This window comes from Herpailurus yagouaroundi, unplaced genomic scaffold, assembly GCF_014898765.1.
Source record: "Herpailurus yagouaroundi ecotype Mexico unplaced genomic scaffold, PumYag 187, whole genome shotgun sequence".
Classification (NCBI taxonomy): Eukaryota; Metazoa; Chordata; class Mammalia; order Carnivora; family Felidae; genus Herpailurus; species Herpailurus yagouaroundi.
Window position 1 is genome coordinate 17,734,878 of NW_024412418.1, and position 14,965 is coordinate 17,749,842.

At 50.8% G+C, this 14,965-nt stretch overlaps 1 protein-coding gene across 1 annotated transcript in view; it reads left to right on the plus strand.

The window, feature by feature from the left end:
- The first annotated feature begins 9 nt into the window (after positions 1-9).
- The window catches only part of ABTB2 (ankyrin repeat and BTB domain containing 2), a 174,238-nt gene continuing 159,282 nt past the window's right edge, over positions 10-14,965 (plus strand). Inside the window, exon 1 of the mRNA XM_040495479.1 lies at positions 10-1,321. Coding sequence (XP_040351413.1) covers positions 439-1,321 — 883 coding nt within the window. The 5' untranslated portion in view covers positions 10-438. The remainder of the gene's footprint in view (positions 1,322-14,965) is intronic.

Genomic DNA, 14,965 nt, shown 5'->3' on the forward strand with positions numbered 1-14,965 from the left:
CGGCGGCCGGGTACCCAGCTGTGCGGGCCGCCAGCGCCGCGCAGAAGTTTGCCGAGCGCTTTCTCGCCGGCTGGTCCTGGACTCGCGCGGCGCCGCGAGCCGCCTCCTCCTTCTGCCGCCGCCCTGTTCGCTCGGGATTCCTTCTCTGCGGAGGACAGACGCTCTGCCGGCGGGAAGCTGAGGTGGGCCAGGGGGAGTGCCGAGGAGGAGCGGCGGGGACCGTTCCAGTGACAGCTTCGCTTCGGACACCGGGCGCGTGGGGCCCCGGCCGCCGAGAATCTCTCCCACCTTCCCCCCGGCCTCCGGGCGGACGATGTGGACGCCGAGAGGAAGGAGGGCGTCCCGGAGAGCCTAGAGTCTGTTTCTGCCCACTTGGGAAAGGAAGCATGGAGTTGTGAGCGCCCCTTGCTCGGCGAGGCCGCGACCGGCAGGCTCCCCATGGCCGGGACGTATAGCTCCACTCTGAAGACGTTGGAGGACTTGACCTTGGACTCCGGGTATGGGGCCGGGGACTCGTGCCGCTCACTCAGCCTCTCGTCCTCCAAGTCCAACTCGCAGGCGCTCAACTCTTCGGCGCAGCAGCACCGCGGGGCGGCCTGGTGGTGCTACTCCGGCTCCATGAACAGCCGCCACAACAGCTGGGACACGGTGAACACGGTGCTGCCCGAGGACCCCGAAGTGGCGGACCTCTTCTCGCGCTGCCCGCGCCTCCCCGAGCTGGAGGAGTTTCCCTGGACGGAGGGAGACGTGGCCCGGGTGCTTCGCAAAGGCGCCGGCGGCCGGCGGCTGCCCCTGTTCTCTGCCGAGGCGGTGCGGCGCCTGGCTGGGCTGCTCCGCAGGGCGCTCATCCGAGTGGCCCGCGAGGCGCAGCGCCTGAGCGTGCTGCACGCCAAGTGCACCCGCTTCGAGGTGCAGAGCGCCGTGCGCCTGGTGCACAGCTGGGCGCTGGCCGAGAGCTGCGCGCTGGCTGCGGTCAAGGCGCTGTCACTGTATAGTATGAGCGCCGGGGACGGGCTGCGCCGGGGCAAGTCCGCGCGCTGTGGCCTCACCTTCTCCGTGGGCCGCTTCTTCCGCTGGATGGTGGACACCCGCATCTCCGTGCGCATCCACGAGTACGCGGCCATCTCGCTCACGGCCTGCATGGAGAACCTGGTAGAGGAGATTCGGGCCAGGGTGCTGGCCAGCCAGAGTCCCGACGGTGGAGGGGCTGGGGGCGGGGAGGTGTCCGCCGAGGCCCTGGAGATGGTCATCAACAACGACGCCGAGCTCTGGGGCGTCCTGCAGCCCTATGAACATCTCATCTGTGGCAAGAACGCCAATGGTAAGTGTGCGGGTCTCGGCCACGGACAGATGGGAGAGAAATCCCGCCCTGGGCTACCCAAGGGCGAAGCTGGTTGAGTGTGCCAGGATCTGGGAGAAAGCGTTTGTTCTGAGGGTGGAGTCCATTAAATGGCTCTTGCCAAAGATAGTTCTTCTGATGCCTGTCTTTTGGAGGACAAAGTTGAGGTTGAAGAACATTGTGTTCTTCGTATTGTTGTCACTATCTGGATGCTGTTCGCTGATTGAGGCTCTTGACGAAGCCATTCCTTAACTTCATTTGACGCGAAGGTTACTGCCCTGCCTCTCTTTGCCTTGCTTAACTGGGTCGCTAGTGGTCTTTCCCCAACAGCAGGGCAGATGGACTGTGGTTCTGACCCTATAGCCCAATAGCAGCAGCCAGAGGATCCAAACTCTAAGACCTGAGTTTGGGATAAGTGAGAGGGGAGGAAGGGAGCAGGAGGCCCAGGATCGGGTGCAGCTGCCTTGGGCTTTGCTGGGTTGAAGGGTGCACTTCAGGCCTTCTCCTGGAAGGTGGAGAAGTAGCGGTGGGTTCTTACCTGTATGTGCCTAAGACAATGGAAATTGACTGCTGAATTCTCTTTCTGGAAAGAGAACCACATACGTGGCTCCTAGGGCCTGAATTTCTAAGCTGTCACCAACCGAGTGAGCAATTGATTAAAACCCTGTGTTGTACTAAATGCGCAGCCTTATGGGCTTTCCTGAAAGAGATGATGATCCAACAAACTTGCGTATGGGGAAGAGGTGTGGGGGGTGGGCAGCTGCGTGATGAGGAAGGAACCACTCAGTAGTTGCATTTCTCTGAAGGAGGACAAGGCTTCAGTGCAAAGGGTGGAAGGGAAGCACTTGACCTTCTCCCTGGTAAGGTTAGGGTGTGACATACATTTAACAGCAAACTGCCTACCAGACTCCAGTTTCAGAAGTCAGCAAACCATAAATTATTTAGAATGGTACCATGGCTAGACATCCATGCAGCTGGATCAGAAGGCCATTTTTGGGACAGCTTTCAGTGGCAAACAAGTAGTCAGCAGAAGAGGCCAGGTGGGTTCTGAAAAGGGAGAAAGGGAGTCAACTTTAAATGTGGTTGAACATCGTAATAGCTAAAATTTAAAGTGAGCACAGTTAACAGTATTCTCAGTCACTGTTCTTAGCACTTTAGAGGTTAAGAAACCCTAGCAACCCCATTAGGTAGGTACTTCATAGTATTATCCTCATCATACAGATGGGCAAACCAAGGTACCCAGCAGTTAAGCAGTTTGCGCAAGATTACACAGATATTAAGTGACAAAGCTGGAATTTGAGCCTAGGCAGGCTCCAGAGTTCAAGCTTTTAGCCATCAGGGAGGAGGTAACAGCTTTGTTTTTAATTAGTCCAGTTACCAAGGGGGGCAGCTGACATTTGAGGCCTCATTTAGAGGCCTAGAAGATAGTTTGTATGTAGCAGCATGGCTTTGCTTAGACCTTCCTTGGTTTTTGGTTTTCATTCTGGCACCACCAAAGGAGATGCCTGGAAGAGAAGAGCATTTGCCTTTTAATTTTCCTCCTCTTAGGTCAGAGTTCAGGTCAGCCCAGAATCTCTGTTGATGATGTCACAGCTGATAATTGTGCTTTGCCCTCTGGGTTTGTGGCAGCAAACGTGGGCTCCAGGAGAGGAAGTGGAGGGCAGGGGGATTTCCACCCACCGTCCTAGCCCAGGGGAAGAATCCTGTACTTTGGGCTGAGGGGGAGGCCCAGACTGAGCTCAAAGAAGTAAAGCCCCCTAGGGGAAAAGACTGAGGCCCTGTGCCTATAAACCAGACTAGAACAAAAATGGAACAGTAGGTGCCAAACAAACCCCAAAATGCCCTGCACACACAGCTGGTGCCCAGCAGGTTGAGGAACTTCTCAGTTTTTCCAACTGCAAATTGGAGCTAGAAAGAACAGCTGCCTCTCCAGGGTCCCCTGAAGATGCAGAGTAGCCAGAAGTTGCTAGAACACAGGTGTCTTCCACTAAAGGGCTTATCCCAAAGGGCCATTTCTTATCTAGGGTCATCACTCCTTGGGATTTTCTTTGCAGGATGGGTTTTTGACTCCCTAATTGACCCTCTTCTCCCATGCCGAGCAATCCTTCTTTTTTTTTTTTTTTAACGTTTATTTATTTTTGAGACAGAGAGAGACAGAGCATGAACAGGGTTGGGGCAGAGAGAGAGGGAGTCACAGAATCTGAAACAGGCTCCAGGCTCTGAGCTGTCAGCACAGAGCCCGACGCGGGGCTCGAACTCACGGACCGTGAGATCATGACCTGAGCCGAAGTCGGACGCTTAACCGACCAAGCCACCCAGGCGCCCCTGAGCAATCCTTCTTAAGCCACGGTGGTCAAGATGGCAGGACTGCACTTGACAGCAAAGCTCCCTGGATGTTCAGAGCAAGCATCTCCCTCTGTGCATTCCCTGGTTCCAGGGAAGTCTCTTGCAGGCAAGGCGACCATTCGCTTCCACTTAGTAACATGGATGCTCATTTTCTGTAGGTGAGAACCTGGCCTCAGTAAACAATAACTAGGCTGATTTATGAAGTCTTTTTAGACAGAGTGGGATGTATGTTTGGTATAGGAGCAATGGATTACTTATGCCTGAAAGCTGACTTCAGAGGGAAGCAGAAATTGCTTCTGTAAGGAATGGGCGATCCAAACCTTTGTTACACTGAAGCCCAAGGCCAGCAAGGTTACCGTTTACACAGCTGAAGACCAAGTGAGAAATGGCTACACCTGGGAGGAGGGTGCCGGTTCATATTCTTGTCCTGCTGGTCTTCCCTTCCAATTATATCTTTATTGTTGTTGTGCCTGCTAATTATACAGCATGGGCACATGTATTTGACTCAGCTATATAGAGCTGTTAAACTTTTAATGTCTTCCAACCAGGAATTTAAGGGCCCTAATCCATCTATTCCTGGCCATTACTCAGAGTGCTGGGCAAATATGGTTTTGCTCAGCCCAAGATGGATGATAAAAGTTCTGTAGTGTTTATACGACATGATCTCAGCTTCACAGAGCAGCAGTAGTTCAATATCACTTGCTCGTTTGGTATCGATGTCCATGTTCCCAGGGTAGTGTCATTAAGTGATGATATCTTCATGGCTTCCTTACAGGACGTAGAGAAACCACTTTAATAGAGTGGTATTTATAAACACGGACCTGGCAGAAAATAGAAGCTTCTTGCATTCACTGCCTTCCTCCTCCCTGCCCTCTCTTTCATATCCCTGTGTGTAAGTTTGATGCTGAGACTCGCTCCTGGGTTTCTTCTTGGCCCTTTGTCTTTAGGAAGCTTTCATGAGGGTCCAGAGCATTTGAGAAAATCCTCTCCAATTCCGAGGCTCTGTGTTAAATGATAGGATTTTGCTTAGAGCATTCTAACTCCAAAGCTGTAACCAGGAAGTGCAGGAGGATAGTAGCTCTGTCACAGTGGTAAAGAGTGCAAACTTTGGAGTCCCAGTGAGGGTTTGGAGCTCACCTCTGCTATTTATATGAGTGACCTGAGGCGTATTTCTTAACTGTTGTCATCTGTAAAATGGTTGGGGGTTGAGGGGGCGGGGAGGTAATAAGAGCACCTAACTCATAAGGTTGGTATGAGGATTAGGTGAGATCATAGATTTAAAGATCTTAGCACATAGTACATGCTCAGTAAATGGTAGCAGTTCATTCAGCAGATACTGAGAACTGACCCTGTGCCCACTACTGTTAAAAGTGTTGTGGATTAAGTGCAGAGGGGGGGCGAGGAGGGTCCTCCTCTCATGAAGCTTATAAATGAGTGACAAATACAGATTGCAGTACATTTTATTAAAAAAAAAAAAAGAGAGAGAGACAAGATAATGGTATAGTGTGGCCAGAGCTAATTTAAATGACAGTCAAGGATGGCCTGTCTGGCGTTTCATTAGTACAGGCAATGTAGCAATACCACTGCAGTCTAAGAGTCTGTAGGCAAAACAGAGTGAGGACTTTTCTGAATTATTCAGTTATCTATCGGCTGAGGCAAGTCCCAACGATCTCATTTCCAGCCAAGGAATAAAAGGGCTGCATCTATGTTGGGGATGTGCTGTTCTCCTAGTTGTAGGACTCATTTAGCAAGGAGATTATAAGATTTCACTGAGATAATCAACCAAAGGGGCAAGGGTTAATTGAGCCGCTAGTTGCTATTTAATCAGTTTCCACACCTGGGTAGTCTGAGGGAGTGTCCCTTCTCCTTGACTATTTTACTGAAGCCCAGGGAGCTGGTAAAACTGAAACAAAGCAAGCTTTGGAAATGAAAACTTATTTTTTTCCCTTGAGTGCCTGAGAAATGCAACCCAGCCTTAAGTAGTTAGAGGAACAAGGTGGAGTTGTTCTGCTTTTTCCAGAAAGTTTTACCTGACTCCTCCACCCCCGATTGGAAGTGCCACTTCTCCTTCATGGTTCCGCGGCACCCAGAGCTTATTCTTGGGTTGTTTCCTGCTTCTCCCGTGAGCTCGTTGTCTCCCCTCTGCCTTACACAGCGCCTGGCACGTAGCAGGTGCTCCCTAAGTATTTGTCATACAAATAATTGATTCCGCCACACAGAATTGTTTAATTCCGGAAATTTAACATGCAATCCTTTGACACTATGGAAGAACCTTCCCCCTTTTCTACCATGGCAGAGAATTTCGAGTCCTTGATGAATAGAGGCAGTGTTTTGGGGGTACCCAAGCCTTAGGGGCATCATTCAACCTTTGATACCCTAATTTCTGGCAGGGTTCCCCAGGCCGGCAGTGACGGGTAAAGGTAAATGGAGGGGTTTTATTTGTATTTCAAATGTAAATAGGAGATTCCTTCAGTGTGTAATACCCAGAGTGGGGGTGTCACAGCAAAAGTCTAATGGGCAACAGATAAATCCACAGGAGGATTGGGTTGAGAGACAGAGGCAGCCAGTTCCCCTAAGAATAGCAACCCCACCCCCTCCCTTGCCCACAGAGCTGCCCCTGAGGGCAGTCTCGGTTGATGACTCTTGCTCAGAAGTTTCACACACCCCTGCCTCCAATCTGAGAAGGAACTAAGACAATGGACTGCCAAGACCCTCCTGGGACACATGAAGGACACCTAAGTTCCAAAACAAGCCAGAGACACCTTGCTAGTAACCTTCAGGTTGGTCCTTATCCCACCTCACTGTCACCGTCTGTCCTTTGCCAGATAGGACAGTGGGTGGATGCTCTGGCTTCTGTTTCCACACTTCGACACCTGTATGTAATAATAGGCCTGGCCTTTCCGCAGCACCGTAAACATTTTTCATCTGTGATCTTACCAGGTCCCCATAACAATCCATTGAACATGATGCCCTTTCACAGAATTCACAGCTAGGTCACAGCCATGCCAGGACCAAGCCCCATATTGCTGAAGCCTCAGGTCTGTGCTTTTCCTGCGGAGAAAGAATTACAGAAATAAAGGTAGTAAGGAACAGGTCAGTATCTGGCCCCCTTCTAATGGCAGTGAGGGTCAAACTCACAGCCACAGCAGTATTTATTATAGATTTTGTCTGTTAACAGCCTGCTGTGTCCAGGTACTTTAAATATGTTAGGCCAGTGAATCTTCATAACCAGTGTTGAAGACCAGGCATCAAGGTCCGGGCATGGATCTTCCAACAAAGGATGCGGAGTGATTCTGTTTAAATGCAGCTTGCCAGCTGTCCCAGAATGTGCTCTTCAGGTGCCATCGATCTTCAGCCATCGCTGCTGCTCCTGGACCGGGGCCGGGGGGTAGCGAGGAGGCAGGGAGCCCTCCTGCCCAGGGAAGGCCTTACAAGTGTCAGCTGCTTAGTGATCAATAAACCCAATTGAATGGAAAGGCTGTAGTCTCTACTGCAAAACTTTGACAGACGGTGAGTCAGTTCAGGGAAGGAGGAAACAGAAACACAGTAGGAAAGCACCCTAAGGGACCCTGTGTTTAGGCCACTGGTCTCTGAGAGCTCAACTCACTTACTGGCTCTGGAGTTGGCAGAAAAGCCTTTTGATTTCCTCAGAAATTTCCTCCTCAGAATCTCCTACGGTGGAATCTTCACAGGGTGAAGTCTCTATGTGGGGAGCCCAAAGAGAGAAGCAGTCTGCATAGCAAGCCCTGAAATGCTTTGGCTTTGAGTTGGGTCCCAAATTGCTTTGCCTCCAGTAAGCTGCTCCAGCTCTCCATTTATCTACTGTAAGTGAGGGGCCAGTACACCCGGTGCGTAGTCAGTGCTCCTGGGATGGCAGGGCCGCTGAGTTTAGCGTTAAGGGCATAGCACAGGGTCGGACTGCCTGGGTATCACTCCTGGTGCCCTCGCTTGTGAGCTGTGTGACCCTGGGCACGTTAACTCCTGTGCCTTCGCTTCTTTCTCTGTAATAGGATTTCTCAGACCTTGTCACTGTTGACATTTCGGACTGGCTGGTTTTTCTTGTGGGGCAGTCCTGCGCAATCCCCCACTCCCTCTGCTGCCAGCCCTGACAACCAGTTTTGTCTCCAGACATTGCCAGATGTCCCCTGGGGGACAGAATTAACCACTGACGAGAAACACTGCTCTATAACAGGACTGAAAAGAGTACCCAACTCCTAGGATGGTTGTGAGGATTTAATAAAAGCGTCTGGAAGGAACTTTGTACTCTGGCACATGAGCTATTAATTCTAATTATTGCTGTATTTTTGCAGACTTGTGCTGGTCATGTTTGCTTTTGCCATAGTGGGAGACTCTATCTAGTGCGGGAGAAGATCATGACCCAGATCCCAGGGTGACAAGTGTTAGTCACAAGGCTTTCCTTGGTGACTAATAGGTAGGAGGAAGTCCTGGAACCCGGAAAAAACACCCTTGCACCTGCTCATTTATGGCTCTATCGTCCCCAAGACGAAGCGGGCTGGCAGTGGGCAGTGAGATCAGACTCGCCTCCCTGGGCTGCTGCCTGCCCCTGCCCAGATGACAGTGGCATTGCACGCTCAGAGCTCCGGGCCCCAGGAAGCATTTCCACTGTGGATATCGGACCCCGCTTGTTGCAGCTGCCGAGTCCCGAGCCACAGGACAGCAGGTGTTTTGTGTTTTGCTGGCCTGTCATGTAAACATACTTTGTGGTCTTCTTGCTTGTTTTAAAAAAGGCCTAAATGGTTTTGCAGCTTTGGCGGCATGTCTGGAGCTGCATGCCGAATTGGGAGGGGAGCTTAAGGAACGCAGCCCAAGTAAAGCCCAAGAAATGCCACGCCGGCTTCATTAACCGACTGCTCACCGAGCGCCAGCTCAGTACGAGGCAATGGAGACAGATTGGAGGAGGACAAGGATTGATCTTGCCTGTCAAGGAGTGTACTTATTTACTTAATGTTTGTTTTTGAGACAGACAGAGACAGAGACAGAGCACGAGTGGCGAGGGGCAGAGGGAGGGGGACACACAGAATCTGATGCAGGTTTCAGGCTCCAAGCTGTCAGTACAGAGCCCGACGCGGGGCTCAAACTCAGCAATCGTGAGATGGTGACCTGAGCCGCAGTCCGAAACTTAACCAGCTGAGCCACCCAGACGCCCTTCGCCTGTCAAGGAGTTTAAAGTCTAGTCGGGAAAGCAAAGCACACACACGGATCCTTACAAGGAAGTCTGGGATCCCTGTGTTCCATTAACAAGGGTGGTGCTGACGGCCTCCGCTTCCTGCGTGCCACTGCCCGACGTGGGTGCTTTCCATGAGCTGCTTGCCTTCCTGCTCCCAAGCCCTCCCGTGAGGTAGATGGGATGTCCACCCTGTAGAAGGGGACCTGGAAGCTTTTGGTGACTAGGGAGTTCAAAGGGGAAAGATGAGGCCTGGCTGGCTGGGTGGGAGGGAGGCTGGGCTGCTTTGCGGAGGATGTGGCATGCAGGCCAGTGGGACTTGGGCATGTGGGGCTGCGACAGGGAGCGGAAGGGGGTGCAGAGAGTGCAGGGGCTCCCAGACGGAGGGATCGATGTGCTCAAAGACCTGGAAGCCAAAGTGTGTGTGTTGGAGAACAGCAGGCAACACTGTTTGGCTGGAAGATTCAGATGCATAACAAGGAGAGCGGGGCAGATAACACAGTGGAAAAGGACAACGTTCCCACATCTTTTATCCAGATGTTAAGAAGCCTGCCAGAGTGCAGAAAGAGAGCCTTTCCAATACTCAATTTTATAATTCAGAAATCGAGTGTGTCTGCTCCCCAGGGCTGCATCTTAACCACAGCCCCAGACCTCCCGTCACCCCTCTTGTTGATTGAAAGCTTGGCCTCAAACAGGCCCCCGTCCGTTGTCCTAGCGGTGCAAGTAATGAAACAGGACTGGAGGGGAGCAGACTTGGGTTGAGGGGACATGAAGAAGAAGGCTTCGATCAGCCTTCTGCTCCCATTCGACTTGGCTCCAGACTCAGCATTTCTTCTAGGCCCCCGAACGGAGCGTCTCAGGCCAAAGCAATCCCAGTCCCAAATGAAGGTCAGGGCTGACAGACTCGTTAAATGAGGCCTTTCGACTGACTCTTGCCAAGGCAGGATTCTCCAACCTGGAGGTAGAGAGGGACATAAAACAGGATAAGATATTAGGATCCCAGAACTTTCTTTGGTTATGAGTCCAACCGGATATGTTCAATTTCCAGTTTAGAGTTTGTCATTTGGGGACATAGGTCAATTCTCAGAGAGGTTTCGTCGCTTCCCAATTCTCGGTGAAGGTGTTTCCAGAGCATTGATAATAAAGATTTCTGTCTCGTTAAATGTTTGATAATGTGGAACCACTGTATAGCTCAGTGCCATCTGGATTGAACTCCCTAGGGTCCAGCTGAATTCTGCTGACAATAATAAAATGTGATAGATCATCAATGGCCTAGCTAATAACTCTGCTGTTAGTCCTTTTCCTGACCCCAGTGAAGGAATTTTCTTGTCACTTGAAAAACCTCTCGTGAGTGAAATATATGTATTTGGGGTCCGTTGTTCTCCAGAAGTTGAGGCAGGGGTTGGTTCAGGCCCATGATGGAAAAGTTAAATAGGGAAACTGAACTTGGATGTACCAGAGAGACCAGATTAGGGTGGGGAGAGACTACAGTGGACCCCAAAGAGGGTGAAATAGGCCTTTCAGTGAATGAAAATCATCCCTAAAACTGAGGCCAAGTTTTGATTAAAAATTAAATATTTTTTTAGTCTTCTCTTTTTAAATATGACAATCAGTATTTTCTGTGAGGAGAACAGTTAATAAACAAGCTGAAGCTCATGCACCGAGCAAGTGTATGTGTGCAGGCAGCTAGGACAGTCTGGTTCAGAGAGCAGAGGGTTTTGGATCCAGAAAATTCTGTGTTGGAGCATGGCCCCTCCATGACCTGGAGTGAATCACTCTGTCTTCTTGGCTCTCTGTCGCTTTATCTGTGGTGTGAAGAGGTTGGGCTGGATTCTCCAAGGGCCCTTCTGTCTCTGATAATGTTCCTAGACCCCACAAAGACACTGTGGAGTCACTTTCCTAAGGTCGAGCCCTGTGATTAGTATCCTTGGGAAAGAAACAGCCCTGGATGGAGCTGGACGTGGGCTCTGAAGACCTGGCTGGGTCGTAGGACTACACACACCAGCCTTTTCCATATTGGGATTAGCTGCAATTACCGTATTAGAGTTTTTATTCCCCCCTCTTTTATCAGAAGGATGAGTTCTGTCTCCTCCTGGCCGACCTAACACTTCACCGTTCAACAGCTGTGTCTGGGCCTTCGCAGCCGGCACTGTGGTGAGACCGGCCCCAAGGTGTCTTCATGCAGTCGGTGTTGGAAGCCCGCCTCCCCAGACTTGGGTATTTATAGCAGGGGAGCAGCTAGAAAAAAAAAAAAAAATTAAATATGCTACACCCTTCTTTATACTATGTGGGACAGAGACAGGCATTGTGAGGAATTTAGAAGGCAGGGCTGTATAATCCAGCAAGATATTTTTAAATGCTGTTTGTTGCAGTTGGCAGGCCCGGTTTTTCGAAGAGGAGGGAAAGTAAGAGTAAGTGGGATGACAGGCTGCCAGGGACTCTGAGCACTGAGTCGTGGAGTTCAGCATTCCAAGGTATGCGGGTTCTGAACCCCGGTCTGTAGCCCGCGGTCACAAAGTTTGCGCAGGGCTTGGGAAGGTCACCAGGAGAGGCTCTGTGAATGGGGTGTCTCATCCCTCCTCTTCCCCACCAGCCCATCCACCATGCGGATCCCCAAGTTGGAAATGAAGTGTTCTGTAAAAGGCAGAACATACAGCCAAAAAAGTTGCTTCTGTGAAAACCAGGGGCCGAGTGCAGCGTCTCTAACCCATCTCAGCAGCTGGGTAAGTCAAGTTGTACACGAGGACACGCTTTGGAAGCAAGTTGCTTGCAGCTGTTCTTCTGGATCTAATCTGCCCAGGGACAAGCCAGGCAGGCCAACATTAGGCTGGGACCCAATTCAGTAGCCGTATGACAGGGCTCCGCGGTGGAGCTGCCTCTGAAAAGGTATCGCAGTTGAGCCCCACCTGTCTAGTGTGCTTGTAAAGTATCCAAGGAGAGGCCTGTGTGTCTTCTACCATGTTGCTCTTTGAGGAGACAGATGGTGGTCACAGTGGCAGGGTCTGGGGGTTTGGAGCACAGGACAGGCTAAGAGTTAAGATCAGGGTATATCCACTTTTTCATCCAACAAATAGTTATTGAAGACTTACTGTGTACACTGGGCACGATTCCAGGTCTGGTGATAGCGTGAATATAAGAGGCTTGGGGGAGGAGAGGGTGCAGGCCTGGTGGATGAGGAGAAGAGAAGAGTGAGGCATTCTGGGAAAATCAGGGCAAGTGCCTGGTGGGTTCCAGGAAACCAGTGTGGCTGGGATGGGGTGAGGGTAGGGGAGTAGATGCACTTGGAGAGCAAGTAGAGGGGTGGTTAGTCAGGTAAGGCCTTGTAGGCCATTGTGTGGCACCTCGACTTTTCATCCGGAGTCTGCTTGGAGCCACTGGAGGGACTTATGCGCAGAAATGGCACGATCCGATTTGTATTTTAACGCGATCACCCCCTCGGCCATGTTGGAAAGGGACTGACGCGTCAAGTATGGAATGGAAGCAGTATGGCTACTTGGGAGGCTCTTGCAGTAATCCAGGCAAGAGAGGGTGGTGGCTTGGACTGGGTGTCAGCAGAGAAGGTTATGGGTGTATTTTGAAGTTAGAAACAATGGGATGTTATATCAACCGCTTAGATGTGTGAGGTATGAGCGAGGAATCGGTATGACACCAAGGTTTATGGTCCAAGCACTTTATTTTTTTTTTTTCAACGTTTATTTATTTTTGGGATAGAGAGAGACAGAGCATGAACGGGGGAGGGGCAGAGAGAGAGGGAGACACAGAATCGGAAACAGGCTCCAGGCTCCGAGCCATCAGCCCAGAGCCCGACGCGGGGCTCGAACTCACGGACCGCGAGATCGTGACCTGGCTGAAGTCGGACGCTTAACCGACTGCGCCACTCAGGCGCCCCTGGTCCAAGCACTTTAAAGAAGGGAGTGGCCATTGCCTAGAATGGGAACAGCTGTGTGTGGAAGAAGCCGGAATGAGCCAAAGGTCTGGGTGTGAGTTTGGTTGCTTGTCTCGCATTTTTATATAGAGATATCAAGTAGGAGGTTGGCCTCCAGATCGCCTTGAATGCCCTTAATCATGTGATGGATTGAAACATTGCCCTTCTTCGTCTGACCTGCAGTAGACACAGTCCAGCAAGGTCAGATAGGGCCTCAGGCAGTAGAGATTTATTTTTGGTCTTATAATTCCTTGGTTGATAGCCTTAAGAGCCCCCTGAAATTTGCTTTCTAGCTTCTTCACAGGCAGCCAGCAGCCTTTAATGAAGACCATCAAGTCTTTGGTTTCCTGTCATTAACATGAGATCTGTTTAATTAGGTCCAGTTGTTCTGTGGATTGTTCTGTGTGTATGTATCCCTCAGTCCTTGGAAAGTGAGACTCCATTTCAGGCAGCTTTGGATTCATGGAGGTCAAATCTGGGTCAGAAGTTTAGCCGGAGAGAGAAGCTTTTTGGGTGCTCTGAAAAGGCAAGGGGTCCCCGGGGCAGTTTCAGAAAGGCATCGGGAGTGGCCGAGTGCCTGTTAGATAGCGTGACCCCCCCCCCCCCGGCTCCTCAGGAGGGACATGCCAACACGGGGTGGCTGAGAGGTGGGACACCAAAGAGTCACCACTGCCTGACTGCCAGCTAGTTAGTTACCTGGTCTCTGAGCCTCAGTTTTCTTCTCCTGTCTAATGGGTATTTACCATCATTCCTGTCTCATAAGGTTGTTTCAGTGGCTCTTTGACCCGGGATTCACATTAGAATCAACTGTGGAGCTTTAAATACGCACACACCTGTGTATGTGTGTATCTTAAGGCCCCGCCTTCAGGAATTCTGATATGAGTGGCCTGGAGTGGGGCCCAGACCATGTGGGTAGAGTTCCCGGGAAGTCTGGTGCTCAGTGAGCACTCAGACATTAGCTATTACCAGTGGTAAAAGAATCATTGTTCTGGAGTGTTCATTTCTGCCCCACCCAGGATGGTGATTTCCCTTCACTTCACAGCTATGCTGCTTTGGCTCACTCATCTGGAAGGATCACCAGAGAACACCCACGAGAAGCTTAAATTGTTAGGGTTGCATGAAAAGGGCAGAGTCAGATCTAGAATGGTAATGGCACACTGTAATAAAGTTATTTATCGCATTGGTAAATGAGGTGGGTACTATTTTATTCCACCTTTAAGAGGAGGAAACTGAGGTGCAGAGAGGTTAAGGCGCTTGCTCAAGGTCATGCAGCTAATAAGAGGTGGAGACTGTAATCAAACCCAGGCAGCCTTCCTCCAGGCCCCTCGTCCAGTCACACCGTGGTCCCTTCCTAGCCAGAGAAGCTAAGACACTGAATTCTCAACTCTGACCCCCAACACACACCTACCGTACGCGGAGCCTTTCCAAAGTAGCAGGCCCTAGGCCATGTGCTCCACGTGTGTTCCACCATGCAATTCTTAGAATCACCCAATGAAGTATGTGTCTTCTTATCCCCATTTTACAGTTGAAGAAAGCGAGGCTCAGAGAAGTCCAAGTGGCATAGCGGGTAAACGACACAGCAGGATGCAAACCTAGGTCTGTGGGGCTCCAGAGTCCCCACTCGCCCTGCTCCTTCTCTCCTCAGGAGTGACCTGGGTGGGGATGAGGCACAAAGAAATGAATGGGTTGGTCGAAGAGGGCCAGAGGAATTGGAGCCAGGCCAGGGAAACCCTCGCTGCTCCTGGACAACTGAGTCACGTCGGTGCCTTGAAACAGTATCCTCGCTTCGAGGGGTGGCTGACCCGACAGGCTCGAGGGCTGAGGTGTAGGTATTTGTTTCTCTGCATGTTGAAAGAACTATCCTGCCAAGCTCCTTGCTTCTCTTGTGTCGCTGTGAATGAAATCACCTCCAAGAGATTGTGTGTGTTGCTTGCTTAAAATAGTTCAAGAGGAAGAATGTTTGGAAGCTTTTAGCTCCTGAGTCGATTTCCTCTTGATTTATGACACCTTAGAGAGTGCTGGGCCTCTTCTTGTTTATTCTTCTGGCTTTTCCTTTCTACCATATTTTAGCCCTTATGTCATTGTAAATCCAAGGAGTTTGTCGCCAGAAAAAAGTGACAACCTTTCCTAAGTAATTTAATGGGGGTGAGGGACGACACATTCAATTTTT